Below are 16,311 nucleotides of genomic sequence, written 5' to 3' on the forward strand. Positions count from 1 at the left end.
CAGAATAATTCAGACAGCCAACATGAAACCATACAGGGTCATTCCATGATTTTGGGACACTTGCATTGATTTTTCATGTTTACGGAACCCTATCATGTTATATATCGTTGTAAAGCTTGAATCCTGCAGTTTCTGAATATGGAAACAGTATTCCATACAAGATAACGACACTAATGTGAAATGTGGTTGAAATAAGTTCATCAAAAAATGAAGAAACGTTCTGATTTTTATAGTAATTTGGATGAAAGAAAACAAGGAAAAAGATTTTAAAAAATTAAAATGTGTTACTGGCCAAATAATATGATATATATATATATGGAGCATGTAAATTCCTTAATGGAAGAAATCTTGTGCTGCTAACTGCTATTTGGAAAGTCCTGAATGTGCCTCGTATAAATGTTACATTAGTCACGGAAAGATAAAGTATATATTTTGAAAAAGAAGCAATAAGCAATTGAATAGGTATGACATCATTCACTCTTGATCAGCATAGCAACAGATTTACAACCTACAACTAAGAAAGACATTTCTTGAAACTGGATTGTACTGCGCATTATATACGAGATATAATTTTTTGTCACTTTTACCTATCCAAAACCAGAGTGCGCATTATACACCCACGCGCACTATACACGCGTAAATACGGTATATTCTGGTGTTTGCTCCTTACATTATCTTTAAATAAATGAATAACATTGACAACAAATTTAACTTGCTGCTGATAACATTTTCTACTTCCATTTAAGATTAAAAATTGGAAAAAAAATCTAACAATGGTGCCTCAAGTTATTAATTTCAGTCCCAAGGATACTGCAAAAACGTAAAAAGGTTGTGAATCCCTGTACTAGATGGTTGCTTTAAAATATTCATAACTTCACATGAGATAACAATTTAATCATAAAATCCATTTCTTCCACCACGATTTTACAAAAAATAATGTACATTATGTATAATTTTAAATATATTTAGACCATACGAAAATGTTATGCAGCATTTTTGCAGAATCTGCAAAAAGTACCGGCTGGTACAGTTTATTACAATCCCAAGAAATTCTTTCTGGGATTCATCGGCTCAAGCCTAATAAAGTATCACAATTTCCATTTGAGTCTTTCTTTGTAGTACAAAGTAAAGATGGACTAATGTGAAATTTCGACCGACACCAATAAAGTACCAATATATAATTTACCAAAATTGTAATTCTACCAATCTGATGTAAAATTCCAGATGATTAACATCCTTAAGGTTCGACTGGGCCTTTGGCAGCCATCAGGGCAATTTTTTCAAATTTTCCTCTCCATTCAAAAGCCCGTAGTGATATTCCAAAATCTGAAAAATTATATCAGCTTAGAATTCCTTCTATAGCATTGACGTGAATTTTCATGTATCACTGTTATCTAGATATTATCAGTAGTTTAATAGACTTACATAATCAAGAAACTAATGATGATATCTAAATAACAACGAAGCAAACTACAACTGCCAAAAGTCCAGTCGAGCCTTAATAAATGTATATTACCAGATGAACAAAGATTTTGCAATGCAAAAGAAACTGCATATTTAGACATTTACTTCAGAAAATAAAGGTAGGGAATGGAGGTCGTTCATTTCCCTAAAAATTGTAATAAAATGGCACAATATTGCAATACATTATGTGATGATATACAGTGTGTCTCTAAAGTCAGTCCCACTTTAAAAACTTTATTATTAGAAAACTGTTGTACTGCAGTTTATATTGTTAGTTGCATATGATGCACAGGTGCCTAAGTTTGTTCTTTTTTCATGTTGCGGGGAATAAACAATATAAATAAAGCGAGTTACTAAAGATATATCCGTGAAACTTACTTGTAAATGTTCTATTAATTTCGGCGGCCTCCGCCACCATCCACTTGGGAACTCTATGCTTTACTGTTAGGTTGACTTCCGGTTCCTGTTGTTGTTTCCTCGACTACCGCTAGGGGTGCTGGTGTAGCCATTTCGTCTGCTGCATGTGATGGGTTTGAGCTGTTGTAATAGCATTGTTTGGCACCCGTTATTACAACAGCTCAAACCCATCGTGCATAGCAGATGAAATGGCTACACCAGCACCCCTAGCGGTAGTTGAGGAAACAGGAACCAGAACCAGAAGTCAACCTAACAGTAAAGCATCGAGTTTGTAAGTTTTGCGGATATATCTTTATATCTTTAGTAACTATACATTTTTTTTTTTTTGTTTCATTACAGGTTCCTGTAGTTTCAAAGTTGACCGGATGAATGGTAAGGTAGCTCCCTCCAGGAAGTCTATCAATAAATGGCATCAACAATTTGTCACAACTGGTTGTTTATGTCCACAGAAAAGAACCGGGCACCAGCAGTCTCTGAAGAACGTGTCTTTCAATGGAGTCCTACAAAATCCATGCGCAGAGCTTCTCATGAGCTAGGAATGCCGCACCAGACACAATAGAAGGTTATAAGAAAATGCCTCCACATGAAGCCATACAAATTGATTTTGGTTTGCCTTTCAGTTTCAAGAGTTAGGGGAAAGTGGTGGTGTTTTCGAGCCCATCAGTTTTAGTGATGAATCCACATTCCACATCAGTGGAAAGGTTAATCGACACAACTGTCGAATTTGGGGAACAGAAAATCCACGCAGTCATTGAACAAGAACAAAATTCTCCCAAGCTCAATGTGTTTTGTGCCATGTCACATCGGAGGCTACCAGTTTGTCTTCATGAAGGACACTGTTACAGGCATGTCCTATCTCGACATGCTCCAGCTTTGGTTGATGCCACAACTGAATAAGAATTCAGATAATTATCTGTTCCAACAGGAGTGCCGCTTCATTATCACTGTTCCAAAACGTTGGATAGGACGAACAGGCCCTTCGGATAATGCTCTTCTGAAATGGCCTCCAAGATATCCAGATTTAACTCCACTGTATTCATTCTTGTGGGGTTACATTAAGGAATGTGTTTACGTGCCTCCTCTTGTACGAGGCCTTCATGACCTGCGAATGAGGATTGAAGAAGCTGCAGCTACAGTCACACCAGACGTGTTAACCAGAGTCTGGCAAGAGCTAGATTACCACATTGATGTTTCTCGTGTCACACACGGCGCTCACATTGAGTCCATGTAATGTCTTCATTCTACCACAAAACCTTAAGGACCCATGCATCATGTGACACAAAAAATTCTTGATATGTACAGTAGGTTTTTTATAATAAAATTTTTAAAGTGGGACTTACTTTAGAGACATGCTGTATTTGATCAGTAAATTTTATTGATAAACTGATATGCCTATGTCGGCTGATATTGATAGGGTGCCTATTAATCTATCCCTCCCTAGTACAGAGTAAAGAATTGGAATGAGATAATATGGTGTGTACGACAAGTGTACTACAAACATAGTATGTCATTTTGATAGTTCAAAGTACTGTAATGCCCACACCACAATCACAATACAATAATATGAAGTAATGCTGCTTTAATAATTCAACACTTATGACTAGGAAAAAGAAGGTTCTGAAAATGTTTTCAAAAAGGTGCAAAAAAAAAAAAGTTCTGATAAAATGCCTTTATTCATGTCTAAACCAGTTGCATTAACATTCTTTATTCAATACTGTAGCAAATAACATAATTAGTAATAATTACATAAAGTAACCAGTATTTAGGAAGTGACATTTACTAGGTTTCAAACAACTTGCTATACTGAACAAATTCTCTCGGGCTATCGACCAGGCAAGTTGTGGAAATAATTCCAAGCTTTCGAGAGCTAACATCACTTTCATCTTCAGGGTAGAAGTGCAGTTCTGAGTGTCAACCCGGTGTATATACGTTCGTGGAAGGGGGGAATCCCGTTGAAGATGGCGAACCAATCGAGTGGCGTGTCTGCTACGTGCGTGTTTCTGGTTAACTAACGCTAACCAGGCTGGGTCCAGTTCGAGCCCCGTGTCGCGATTAAGATTGTCTTTTTCCTTATGAATGGCTATTGCTTCCCAGTAGTTTGAAGTTTTGGCTACGATTTCTGTGTTGCTGAAATCTGTTCTATGTCCCTCATTGATTGAATGTTCTGCTAGTCCCGACTTTTCAGGGTGGAAATACTTCATGGAGCTTTGATGTTCTTAACAGTGGGTCTATTGTCCTACCCATTTGCCCACTGTATGCTTTCCCGCATTTGCAGGTAATACGGTAGACTCCTGGTGTTTTGAGTCCTAACTCATCCTTGGGGTTGCATAGTAGGATTCTGATCTTCGGAGGTGGTTTGTGAATGGTCTTTTGTTATGGAGAGTGGAAGTGTCGACGAAGCGTGTGACGTGTTTACTGATGTGATTCATGCAGTGATAAAGGATTATGTGCCACTCAAAAAAACGAAATCAAGCAAATACCCTTCCTGGTTCGACTCTGAGCTCTTGCTTGCCCTTTTAAACCGAAAAAAGGCCTGGGATCTCTGGAAACATTTTCCTAATGAATACACACGGAAAACTTTCACCGACTTACGACGTCACTCTAAACAATTGCAGAAGACCAAATACAGGGAATACATTGGTGCCATCACAAACAATATCAAATCAAATCCAAAACGTTTTTGGTCACTAATCAACTCAAGGAGGCAAAATTCCCGAATACCTCTGAAAGTAACACATGACTCAGTATGCGCAGAGGGCCCTGACAAAGCTAATCTTTTTAACTCTTTTTTCTCCATAAATACAACCTCGAATACACCGGCTTCATCCCTTCCCAACCTCCGTCCAGTTTGCTGTCACTCTCTAACTTCTCTCTCCACGTCTCCAGAAGAAGTGCAACACATCCTATCTTCAATGCCTCAAAATCGCGCCAATGGTCCTGATGAAATCCCTTCTATTTTCCTAAAAAACGCTGCTTCCTCTCTCGCTATTCCCTTCTCTATTTTATTAAACAGATGCTTCAATGAGGGTACATTTCCAGATTCATGGAAAAATGCTAACGTGGTACCATTATATAAATCTGGAGACAAGTGTGCTGTTTCTTCTTATAGACCTATTTCCCTTCTTTCACCACTTTCTATCGCCTGTGAAAAGATAATAAAGGACCGACTCTACAAATTTACCTCTCCATATATAAATACAGCACAGCACGGCTTTTTACCAGGAAGCTCCTGCTTAACCAACTTAAGCATTTTATTATCTGACGCTATCAACTCTATATCTGAAAATTCTCAACTGGATGTAATATATCTGGATTTTTCGAAAGCTTTTGACTCTATAAACCACAATTTCCTGCTTCATAAATTATCCCACCGTTTCAATATTCATGGAAACTTTCTCTCTCTGCTCAAGCACTACCTCCAAAACAGACAACAAAAAGTTGTTCTTTCCGGAATGACTTCTTCTTATCAAGCTGTATCTTCTGGTGTACCTCAAGGCAGTGTTCTTGGACCTCTTCTCTTCATCCTGTACCTTGATGATCTCCCAGAATATCTTTCCGAGTCATGCAAGAACCTTCTCTTGTTCGCTGACGATTGCAAAATATATAGTAAAATCTCCAATTTCAGTGACATGACACTTCTGCAAAAGAATTTAGATTCTCTAATAAAGTGGTGTGAATTATGGAACTTAAAACTCAACCCTCAAAAATGTACCATGATGACCTTCTCCTTAAAGAAAAACACATTTAATACTAAATATTTCATAAGAAATAATTGTGTTCAAAGAGTTGCCGCACAAAAGGACCTGGGCGTCATATTTGACGAGAAACTTTCCTTTTCTGAGCACATCTCTACAGTCACAAGGGGTTCAATGCGTATGCTGGGTCTTCTCTATCGTTTCACGGAAATAAACAACTTGACTGCCCTCAGCACCTTTTACAAATCTTTTGTGTCACCTAAAATTGAATACTGTTCTCCGATCTGGTCTATGGCATGCCCCTCAAATTCAGATAGACTTAATTCCGTCCTAAATTTCTTCCTGGCCATTGTTCGACACCGAATTCCGTCCACAAAACACTTGCAAAAGTCCATCCTCCTGCAAATGTTAAATATCCAAACTCCACAAGAGAGACATAGACAGGCTGACCAAATATTTCTACATAAAATAGTGAATGGCAACCTCAGAAGTGACCGCCTTCTTCAGGAAATTCACTTTCGTGTGCCTGCCCGTTCAACAAGAAGCACTCAACTTTTTGCCTCTCAGAAGCCGAGATTGTGTCTCATCCAGCGCTCTCTGTTCCATAGACTGCCCAGTGAATATAATAATCTAGGAAGCCAAATAGACATTTTTGAAAATCTGGACAGTTTTAGAAGAAAGTTAGCAAAAAATATGTAAGTCTTTTAACCACATGAAATTTTTTTTATGTTATTATTTTTGATGTATTATGTTATTATTTTTTTGTCCTTATGTTCTATAAAAACGTTCCAATGTAAAATGGCTAACGCTGTATTTGGAATCTTCTATTAAATAAATAAATAAATAAATAAATGTTTCTTTAGAATTCGGCTGATAACTCCGGAGAGATTTCCAGTGTAAGGAAGGATGGCTATCTTCTGGTCAGCTTTGTCCGCGTCCCCTGGTGTGTTCGGATTCCCTGGTGTGTTTGAATTTCCTCGGCGAGTCTGGATTCCCCTGTGTGTCTGGATTCCCCGATGTGTCCAGATTCCCTGTGTGCTGGTCTTCCTAGTTAACCAGAAATGTACACGTAGCAGACATGCCACTCGATTGGTCCGCCATCTTCAACGGGATCCCACCCTGCACGAACGTATATACACCGGGTTGACGCTCGGAACTGCACTTCTACCCAGAAGATGAGAGTGATGTTAGCTCTCGAAAGCTTGGAATCATTTCCACAACTCACCTGGTCGATAGCCGGAGAGAATCATTCGTCGCCAGGAAAGCTTCAAGTCTTACTTCAACTTGGTATACTGGATTACGCTCAACATTTGTATGTTTCTGAATGCAAGTCACTGATGCTTTGAGCTCAGGAGATCCTTAATCTGAAGAAACTATGTTGTCTTGGAAACTATTGGGGCTGCAATACCATCTTATAGGTCTCGTTCTGCTCTACAAGATGAGACTATAGGATTTTATGTAGCTGCTCAAGAAGAGTGAAAATCATTTATTTTTCTGCCCCATTTTTAACAAAACATGAAAGAAAAGGAATGAAAATGGTGCTGAAGCATCAAAGAGGGGGTAAAACGGGGATCGATGTGCTAATCTCACGAAAAGATGCAACAAAGTGTGTTCATCTTACTTGATTTCATGCCCTAAAATACATATCTCAAACGATCGGTATGGAAACAGCTACATTTGTTGGAAAGGTGCTGAACCTTAAAATCTATTCCCTACTTATGACATATTCATTTGATATGTTAATACAGTTGAAGCAGTGCCATTAGAATAGCACATCTGAGAAGCATCATGCAACAAGAAGTGGAGGAATATTGTATCTCTTAAGAAGTTATATACATGTGTCAGTAAAATATTGTTTATTTTATATGGCTTGGCTGAATATTCGGATGTAAGTTAACATGGTTCAAACAACATTATTAATAAACCATTAGCATAATGTATTAACCCTAGCTTACCCGAGGGGAAGGGGAGGCCTGTCAGGCCCACCACCTCAATTTTTTCAATTTTTCAACATTGAAAATTTTCATACAGTACTGAAAATAAATTACATTGTTTCCTAGTGTGTTCCCAATATTTTTGTATTACTTTTTCATAAAAACATAAATGTAATGTGAATAGGAGGCAAAATGCACTAGGTGGGCCTATCAGGCAACATCCTTGAATGCATCATTCGACACACTCATGCCAGTGAGAGTGTACAATTGGTTGACAATGATATTAATTTTGGTAATTGTTATAATTAATGAACAACTACACCTCTGTAAACAAAAAAAGCATTAACAAAAATTAATTATGTTTTTTGTGAGTTTTAGAGAATGGTACAATATATGCCATAATTGGTTATTATTCTTATTAATGATGATTTTTTTTATAATTTATAAATAACTGCACATATATAATAAACAAAGCAAGCAGTGATTCAATAACAAAATCGGTTTCCCGAATTTTAATGATAAAAAAAAAGAGTGGACCTGTGCTCAGGTAAGCCTCTTCCCTCAGGTAAGTATATTTCTTGTACAGCATAGGTAACCTAGGGTTAATAAAAAAGGTTAAATCTTACATCAAGTGTTGTTAACATCATGAATATGTACAATGAGTATTGTCTATACACGTACCATTTGAATATTTCAAATTTCAGCACAGCAGGTGGATCATAACATTGCTGACCATGGTGTGCTGTTATCAACCATTATTAATTGTTACCCTTAACTTTTACCCCTTCCTTTCTGTAAGCAAGAACCAAGGAACAAAAGGTATGTGTCTAGACAATAGTCCTTGTGTATTTTCATAATGTATCATAGTGCATTATCTTCATGAAAGTATTATATAATTGAGGAGATCATGGTCACCTTACATCCTGCAATTTATCCAACAAGGGCAACTGGGTATCATTAAGTGTTTTGTCAGAATTTTAGGGTGTCAAAGGGTAAAATTTTGAATATGAGGATAAATCAGTGCTTATATCTAGTGATGAAGGAATTGGGAGCATAAAATTCAAGATCTCAATTTATTAAAATATCGCCTTAAGCTCGCCGGCTGAACACTCCTTTACCCCAAATTCCACCAAATGCAGAGATGACTGATCAGAAATTTCCATTCGGTTCTGCACAGTCAGCTAGGCCCTTGCCAGCAGTGAGTGCACCTCCACTCTAACTTTCCACTGGTACCAAGGGATATTGCAGGTGAACAGCTGGAGGTGCAAAGTGCACCGCATATGGAGGAAAATCTCAACGATAAAATCCCCTGGAGATGGAAAATCGACACACACAACACTTTTGAGAACATCGATGCAGCTGATGAAAACACTCTATGAGGGAGCATTTGGTCTAGTTCCACAGCAGTGGTTCCGGACTGACAAGAGGACAAGAGAGCAAGAAGCCAGCCTGAGTCCGGAGAACACCACACAGCACAAAAAGACACCTACTGTTGCCGTTAACATCAAACCACTGATCTCTGGCCCCCCATTGACATCTCCAGGGTGTCAACTTTACTCCCGAACATCGCCGACAACAGAAACTGAGGGACGATAACACCGAGGAAGGGGTGAGTAGCGTTCAGGCAACAATGCCTCCCAATCTCCTTCATCCATACCACTCAGGTCAGAGGTTGTTTAGCAAGTCCAAAATTTAAAATCTATACCTCATTTCACTGAGCTACCTCCTGGTGTGACTCAATCTGATGCCTAAACCTGATGTCACGCTACACTACATAAAAAGTAATTTCCATAAAGAATACCTTTTATATAACCAAATCATTGCTTTTTCCTTGGTAAAATTTGGAGGTAAGTGTGGAGGAACTTCATCAACTTCATTGAGGAAAGTAGGTGACGTTGCCAAAGAAGGTTGCAGCCAACTAAGTCCTTGAATAAATATCCAACAATCTGGCTCTCCCTGCAAGTAAAAACCAAGAACAAAACCTCAGGAAATTGACATGCAATAATCATAGGTTGGCACAGTTGCAATCACCTGGGATCTTTGTAAGAGTAAGAAAGTATGCAGCCCTTACCTCAATAAATATATCACATATCTTATCCCTTAAATGCCCTACACATTTTGAGATGAGAGGCTGTTGGGCTGTATGACAAACATTGATCTAACCAGGCATGGGCTCACCCTCCCATCTGAATTTTTTTCACAATAATAAAAAAAAAATTGCATGTGCATCATAAAAAGGTAATATTATTTACAAAATAAGTTAAACTTACTTCTTGATCAAACACCCGGCACCTATGTTTAAATATCTTCTCCATAGCATTGTGCAAGCGGTTAAGACCCCCATACACATTCCATACATTAGACACTTGGCTGACTAGAAGACCTTCTACTGTGCTTTTAAGAGACTGAAGATGATGTTGGTACTCTTCTTCATGGGATTCAGAGTGTGCCATTTCTAAGTTATATCATTATAACTCAAAATCATCTATAACAGCACCTGAAAGAAAAAAGCAACATGATATTGGAAAAAATAACATTTTCCTCTGCTATGAAACAACATGAAAAGGCATATATAAAACTTATGTCTTGACTGTACAATAATTTTTACAAGTTGTACACGAGAATCAGGAAAACAATCAGAATATATTTTTTTAAAAAAAAGGGGGCTCAAAAGATGCACAACCTCCACCTACATAAATTCAAGAGTTTTGGGCTTATCACCCAGGTGTTTTTAAATAAAAACCAGGGCATCTTTATCCTCAGAATTGTGGTTCGCCCATTTTTCTTGTGTTCTTTGTTTTATTTCATTTTGATTTACAGTAATTGATTATTTTACAATATATTGTGGTATGGAGCAACCAGAATAATGCAAGTGAGTGTGAAAAGAAGTTTGAAGTTCATATTTTAAAGTCACAGAAATTATGAAGAGTTGTGTTGTGAAAATTAGTGTTGCCAAGTGAACATGCTTGTAACTTGCTACTGCATGAAGCGATATTTCTTCTGCATGGTAAACATTACATGCATATGTTGTAGGGAAAGGAAAGTAACAATTCTAATCTAATTTCAAAACAAAACAACAATGTAAGTATTTAATAGTCAGTTGGAAAATCAATCTACACAAAAGATACAGAAAACTTGTTCCATATGTAAGACAGGTATAAAATGTTGAAAATTCATGCATGAAATCATATCAGAATTTTAGCTTTTTCTTTTTCAAGACAAATATGAAGAAATAAGAGAATATCAAACAAAATGGATCCCAGGTCTCTTGGATGTGCAAATGGAGGATGTCTCTACTGAGTAATGATTTCTATTTTTGTTGCATTGCTACCAGCACTTTTCTAAGCTAATTTGGGTGTGCTGATTTCAAATCTGAAGTTAATTCTCCTCTGTAAGCTCTAGTTTTTATTCACAGAAACACGTAGGTACATCACAATATGCATTTCAGTTGAAAATATAGCAAAATAAAAGCATTTGTTTGAAGTATTAAACATATATTTCATATAGTAATATATGCATATAAACTTAAGGCTTTTTTTATTGAAAACAACATGTATGTCTGCATACAGACAGCAGGTAATGTAAAAAAAATGATATGCATGGAATGCAAAGTTCAAATAGGTTCTATTCAAGCAACAATTTGTACTTGTAGGTTTTATGTTTGCAGAGTTTCTCGAGGCAATCTTATTTGATGCCCCAGCATTAGTCTGCCATCATATTCTTGTCCCATCAACCTTGATAATGCTCTTCCATCGTCTTCAGGTCTCGATGAAAGTGCTCTCCCTGTTCATCTCTTAGAGTCCCAAGGCTTTCGGGAACTAATTAAGGAGACTGTTCAGGAAATGGATCTTTCTACTCATGTTGCACCCAAAATTGTGGAAAGCCAGCAACATTCTACAACCTCATAAGTTGTGCTGTTTTTCATTTGTTTACCAAAGAAAGTGTTTTTAAATGTCACGAAAACAGTCATGCTAACTTCTTATTTTTTTGCTGACAAATCCCTTGTCACATACAAGGATATGAATTTGAGGTACATCGAACACACTTAATTTAATCTTCTTGAAAGACAAAGCGGAAAAACCAGAAGCTATATGTTGCAAATAAAAAAAAAAACACCACTAGTATCCAACGCCTTCAGAAACTACTTCATGGAGTAGGGGATAATGATCTTGTCTTGGTTGACAATTAGTCAACACAAATGAGAAGACTTGGGATATCATGGCAATAAACAAAGTAATTGTCTACAGAATAGAAATCCACAAAAATCTGACCCCTTGGTCAGTAGATTCCCCCCCCCCCCCCTTGCAGCCTGGAGGCTAATAACTCAGCTGCTTTCTTATGTCTACTTGAAGAAGCCATAATCTGATACAAAAAACACAAAAGGATGTGTTTTAACCTGTGTTTAGGGCAGATCTTAAAGTCATTGTCAACCTATCCCCAGTGTAAACACCAATGGATGTGTATTTCTTCAAAAGTAAAAGTTTCAAATTACATGGTAACTATAGCATGTACAAGAAAACCAATTTCAGAATTGAAATCAACGTTGAAAAAATATTCAGAAACAGTTGAAAAATCTAATGCAACAGAAAGCGAGAAAAAAAATTGTTTTCCAGTGTTATCAGTTGTACAGGAGGATGTAGGTGTATAGTATACAAGAAATGATTGTGAAACTAAGTTTGAAATTTGTAAGAATTAGTTTGTATATATTCAAGACAGCCAGTATTAACCTGCAAGGAATTTTATAGTGGACAAACGATGATACACCAGTAGCATGTGCTAAGGAGAGGCAGGGCACGAGCCGCTTGCATCGATTTTTCAGAAGTTCTCATAGAATATATAATGTACTTGTTGCTTCTGCATGTTTTGTGAAAGAATAAAGGGTTTACAAAATCTGAAGCCACAATTCTGCTTCAATTAGAACGTTTTCATGATTTCTTTTCAAGTTCACTGGTACTCCAAGTAATGATGCAATTCTCTATTTGAATTTGCCCCTTGTCTATGCTTGCAGCCTACCTCTCATGAACTTATTGTTTTTCCATACGCCGGCTGGTAATTTACACAGGATTCTGGACAGTCACAATGGGATGAAGAAATCTCTTTTGGGTCTTTCCATGCCAGTTAAGACATCCGGACATGATTAAATTGTCATTGAACAAGAGCATTCACGAGTCAACAGAATCAACAATTGAAAGTTAAAGTTGTTGAACAACGTTCTTATTGAAAACCTTGAAAGGTCGAAAATTTCACCCATACATGTTCAAAGACAAATTTGACATGTTCACATTTAACCAGTGATCAGAATGCTACAATTTAAAAGTAGAACAAGAACGGATATTCAAAATGATAGTTGTACTTACTGGAAAATACGATCGTAGATCGTTATACGAGGGTAACTCGTCTGCTCTAACTTTGCGGATAGCTGGGGGTGCTTCTTTGGTATAGCTAAATGAGCTACAGGTGGAGATATGCTTTATGTAAGTTTCCTGTTGGGAATGCTTTCCTGAAGGCACAGTGGAAACTTTGTCAAAGGGCGCCAGGTTAGATACCTGGAGGAGGCACTAGTGGTTCAGATCCAGTCTGGATTAGCTTGTCTCTATGGACTCAAAACAAAAACTAGGAAAGACACCTAATTGGGAGGATGGATCCTCCTGCTCCTCCATTCCCCACACTGCTCATCATCATCATTCACCATTCTTCCTCATTCTCACAATTAGCCAAAAGTGGCAGAAAGCGACTCTAGATAAGAGAATAACAAAATAAACCATTCATCCTCATTGCCATGATTAGCAAAAGTTACAGAAAAGCGATGTAAAAGTAGAAGAATTACATTTGGAAACTGTATATTAACTAAAGAAAATTATCGTTTCTGCAGAAAAGTCAATATCTAGTACATACTTTTTACATTATCATAAAATATATTGAGGAAAGTGGTGTGTAAACTCGAGTGTTCTAAACGTATTGGAATTTTAAAATTTCTGAACAAATATTATATAAAAAATAATTGTAATTCCAGAAAGTGTGTGTTTTATCATTCTTGTAACAATATTTTCTTGCTGGTGAGATCCTATATGCTAACAATGATTAATGATGAACCATTGATTGCTGGCACTTTTGCTTTGTCATTGTAGTGGAGACCGGATCGCTCGTTTTTGCACTGCAAGTTGTGTTTTACACAGAGATTAATGACATTTACCTGCCTCTTACACCATGGATATCAACAGAATTTGTTCCTGGGCTGGCGCAAATGAGGCCTTTTTTTTTAGGGCTGCCACAAACGAGGCATGTTTCTCCCCAAAATAGCGATGCAGCTAAAAAAAAACGTAGGCCTTAGCCAGAATATATTCATATATGCCAGTTCAGGTTAGTTATCTGGATATTAGATTTATTCTATACTAATTAAATATATTACGCAGATACCTATAATCTGCGATATCAAGATATTTATAATCTAGATTATACGTATTTCCATGTAATACTGTCTTTATGAACCTTCTCCAAAAGTAAACGTTATTGTCATTTTCAAAAGTTTCCTCGTAATGCAGAGAAGAAATGTAGCTGTAGAGAAATTTTCGCTAGAAGTACAGGAATTTTGTAGCTTCGCTACAGCTACAATTTTCAAAATGTAGCATTGCTACAGCTACCACTACAAATTTTGTAGCTAGCTACAGTAGCGCCGCTACAAGTAGCACGCTACATCCGACCACTGCATTTAACAAAATGTGGCAGTGTGTGCAGCATGAAAAGAAATAGACTAGCAATTAGCTGTAGCAAAGATAATAATTTTCTTTCCAAAGGAAGATGCAGGATATATTAGAAACTTGAAAGAAGTGTGTGACAATTTTCTCAGTATTATAGTCTAAATGTAATCTGAGACACCAGGGGGAAAATGTGAATACAATAACAAAATAATTTCATAAAATCTCATTTGTACAGATACATATGCACTTGTTTTTCATTTTGTTTATCTAAGCCGCTGTGGTCTAGTCAGTAGGGTGTCTGACTGCCATGCGGGAGACCCAAGTTCGAATCCCAGGGTGGGAAATCCAAGCTTGGAATTTTTCCGGCCTTGACCCCATATAAAGTGGTTCTGGGGCTCATCCAGCCTCAAATCAATGGGTGCCTGGGGGTAACCTGGGGGGGGGGGGGTGAAGGGGCTGGAGTGTGATGCTGATCACATCACCTCGACAAATGGCCGAGAGTGAGAGGCCCTACCCCCACATCCCTTAAATGTGCCTTCATGGCACGTGGTACTTTACCTTTACTATAATTTAAGACCAACACAAAATATTACATTTTACGGTTGGTTATTGAATATATTTTATTATCACACCACTCACTGCTGTAGAAATATACATCATTTTTTGTTGTATAAAAAAATACAGAAGAGAATGTTCCATCACTCCTTCTATCGTTTCTAGCAAGTCTCAACATGTTTTTACTTTCCGCATTACTTTCTCTTCACCTCAGAATAGAAATAAATACTATTCTGTACCTCCATGCTTCTCTTAGATAGTAAATTTCAATAGCATGTGATCAACAGTTGGGCACGAAAGGCAGCTCCTATTTAGAAATTCTTACAAAGTAACCACAAATGCAAGAATTAACATGGTGTGTACCAGTGGCGTAGCATGGACATTTCGGGTGTGAACGCCAAGTCCGAAGGAAGAGTCGGCCCTTTCTTGCTTAATAATTTACTTATGGTATTAGTCGCCACAGGTATTATTTGCCTGAAGTAAGCTGGGTTTTCAATAAAACATCATCATTGCATGTTTTAGCTAGAAAATTAGATGCCTCACTATGCCACAGATGTTTTGAACTCTGGTGTTCTATACCTTTTTTTATATCTTTCTGCATGACGCAAGTCATTAAAAACCTACCTGAATCACAAGCGCCTCTGCACAACAGCAGACGTCATTGTTGTGGGCGATCCAACTACTGATTGATTTGGTTTATTTTACTTCGCTTTTCTACCACTTTTGGTTAATTGTGAATATGAATATGAGTGATGATATTGATGAAGGGACACTGACAAAGAACACCCGTGCTCACGCCGGGATTCGAACCAGGGACCTCTGTCGTCTTGGCGCACTGTGAAAAGCAGAGTGGATGATCCAAATATCGTACACTCTACTGACGTAACAGTGCCGATTAGTAATTCAGACCACTGTTTATTACATCTTGAGAATGCTGATAAACATTTTAAAATAATTTTCTCCAGAGACCATTCGATGTTAAGAGTTTTCAAATGAATGCTAAACATTTCCATTCACGCAATATTAAGTAGTTAGATAATAACAAAAAAAATACAATAAAAAAATAATAGTTTTGCGGGTTAAGTGGTAGAGCAGCCACAGGCTGAATTTCTATCACGAGGACTTCACCAACTTATTTGACAAAAACTGTGTTGATCTTTTAGTTTCTAATACACATCGCCCTTCATGCGATAAATTATACAATGCAGTGGCCATTAAGAAGCAGTATATTTGAGATTGGTAAAGTTACGTCAGTCAATATTGCATACTGTAGCATCACATAGCACGAGTTGCATGAGCGCGAAGAACCGGGTAGGAATTCTGCCGCTGTCGTCTGCTTCAGAAGGCAGGAAGGGTCACATGAACCAATCACGGTAGACCTCTCATACGCTGGAGTAAGAGAGCTCATTTACGCGCGTGCTGTAGAAATGGAAGCTTTCCCTCCATAAAGGCAGCAAGGAATATAGGAGTCCTGTACGCCGAACCTGCTCGGCGTCCGGCCGGGAAAGGCATTGAAAAGAGATGCTAGAACGAGTGTTGAGAGTGGAG

At 37.6% G+C, this 16,311-nt stretch overlaps 1 protein-coding gene across 2 annotated transcripts in view; it reads right to left on the bottom strand.

Annotated features, from left to right (window-relative positions):
- Positions 1-16,311, bottom strand: part of Rubicon (run domain Beclin-1-interacting and cysteine-rich domain-containing protein rubicon) — a 67,819-nt gene that overhangs the window by 45,763 nt on the left and 5,745 nt on the right. For both annotated transcript variants that reach the window (XM_083122691.1, XM_083122689.1), the window contains exons 2-3: positions 9,781-10,007; positions 9,312-9,466 (exon numbers count right to left, since the gene is read on the bottom strand). In XM_083122691.1, the coding sequence (XP_082978817.1) occupies positions 9,312-9,466; positions 9,781-9,963 (338 nt within the window). In that variant the 5' untranslated portion in view covers positions 9,964-10,007. The remainder of the gene's footprint in view (positions 1-9,311; positions 9,467-9,780; positions 10,008-16,311) is intronic.

The sequence above is a fragment of the Lepisma saccharinum genome, chromosome 5 (assembly GCF_977018435.1).
Source record: "Lepisma saccharinum chromosome 5, izLepSacc3.1, whole genome shotgun sequence".
Taxonomy (NCBI): domain Eukaryota; kingdom Metazoa; phylum Arthropoda; class Insecta; order Zygentoma; family Lepismatidae; genus Lepisma; species Lepisma saccharinum.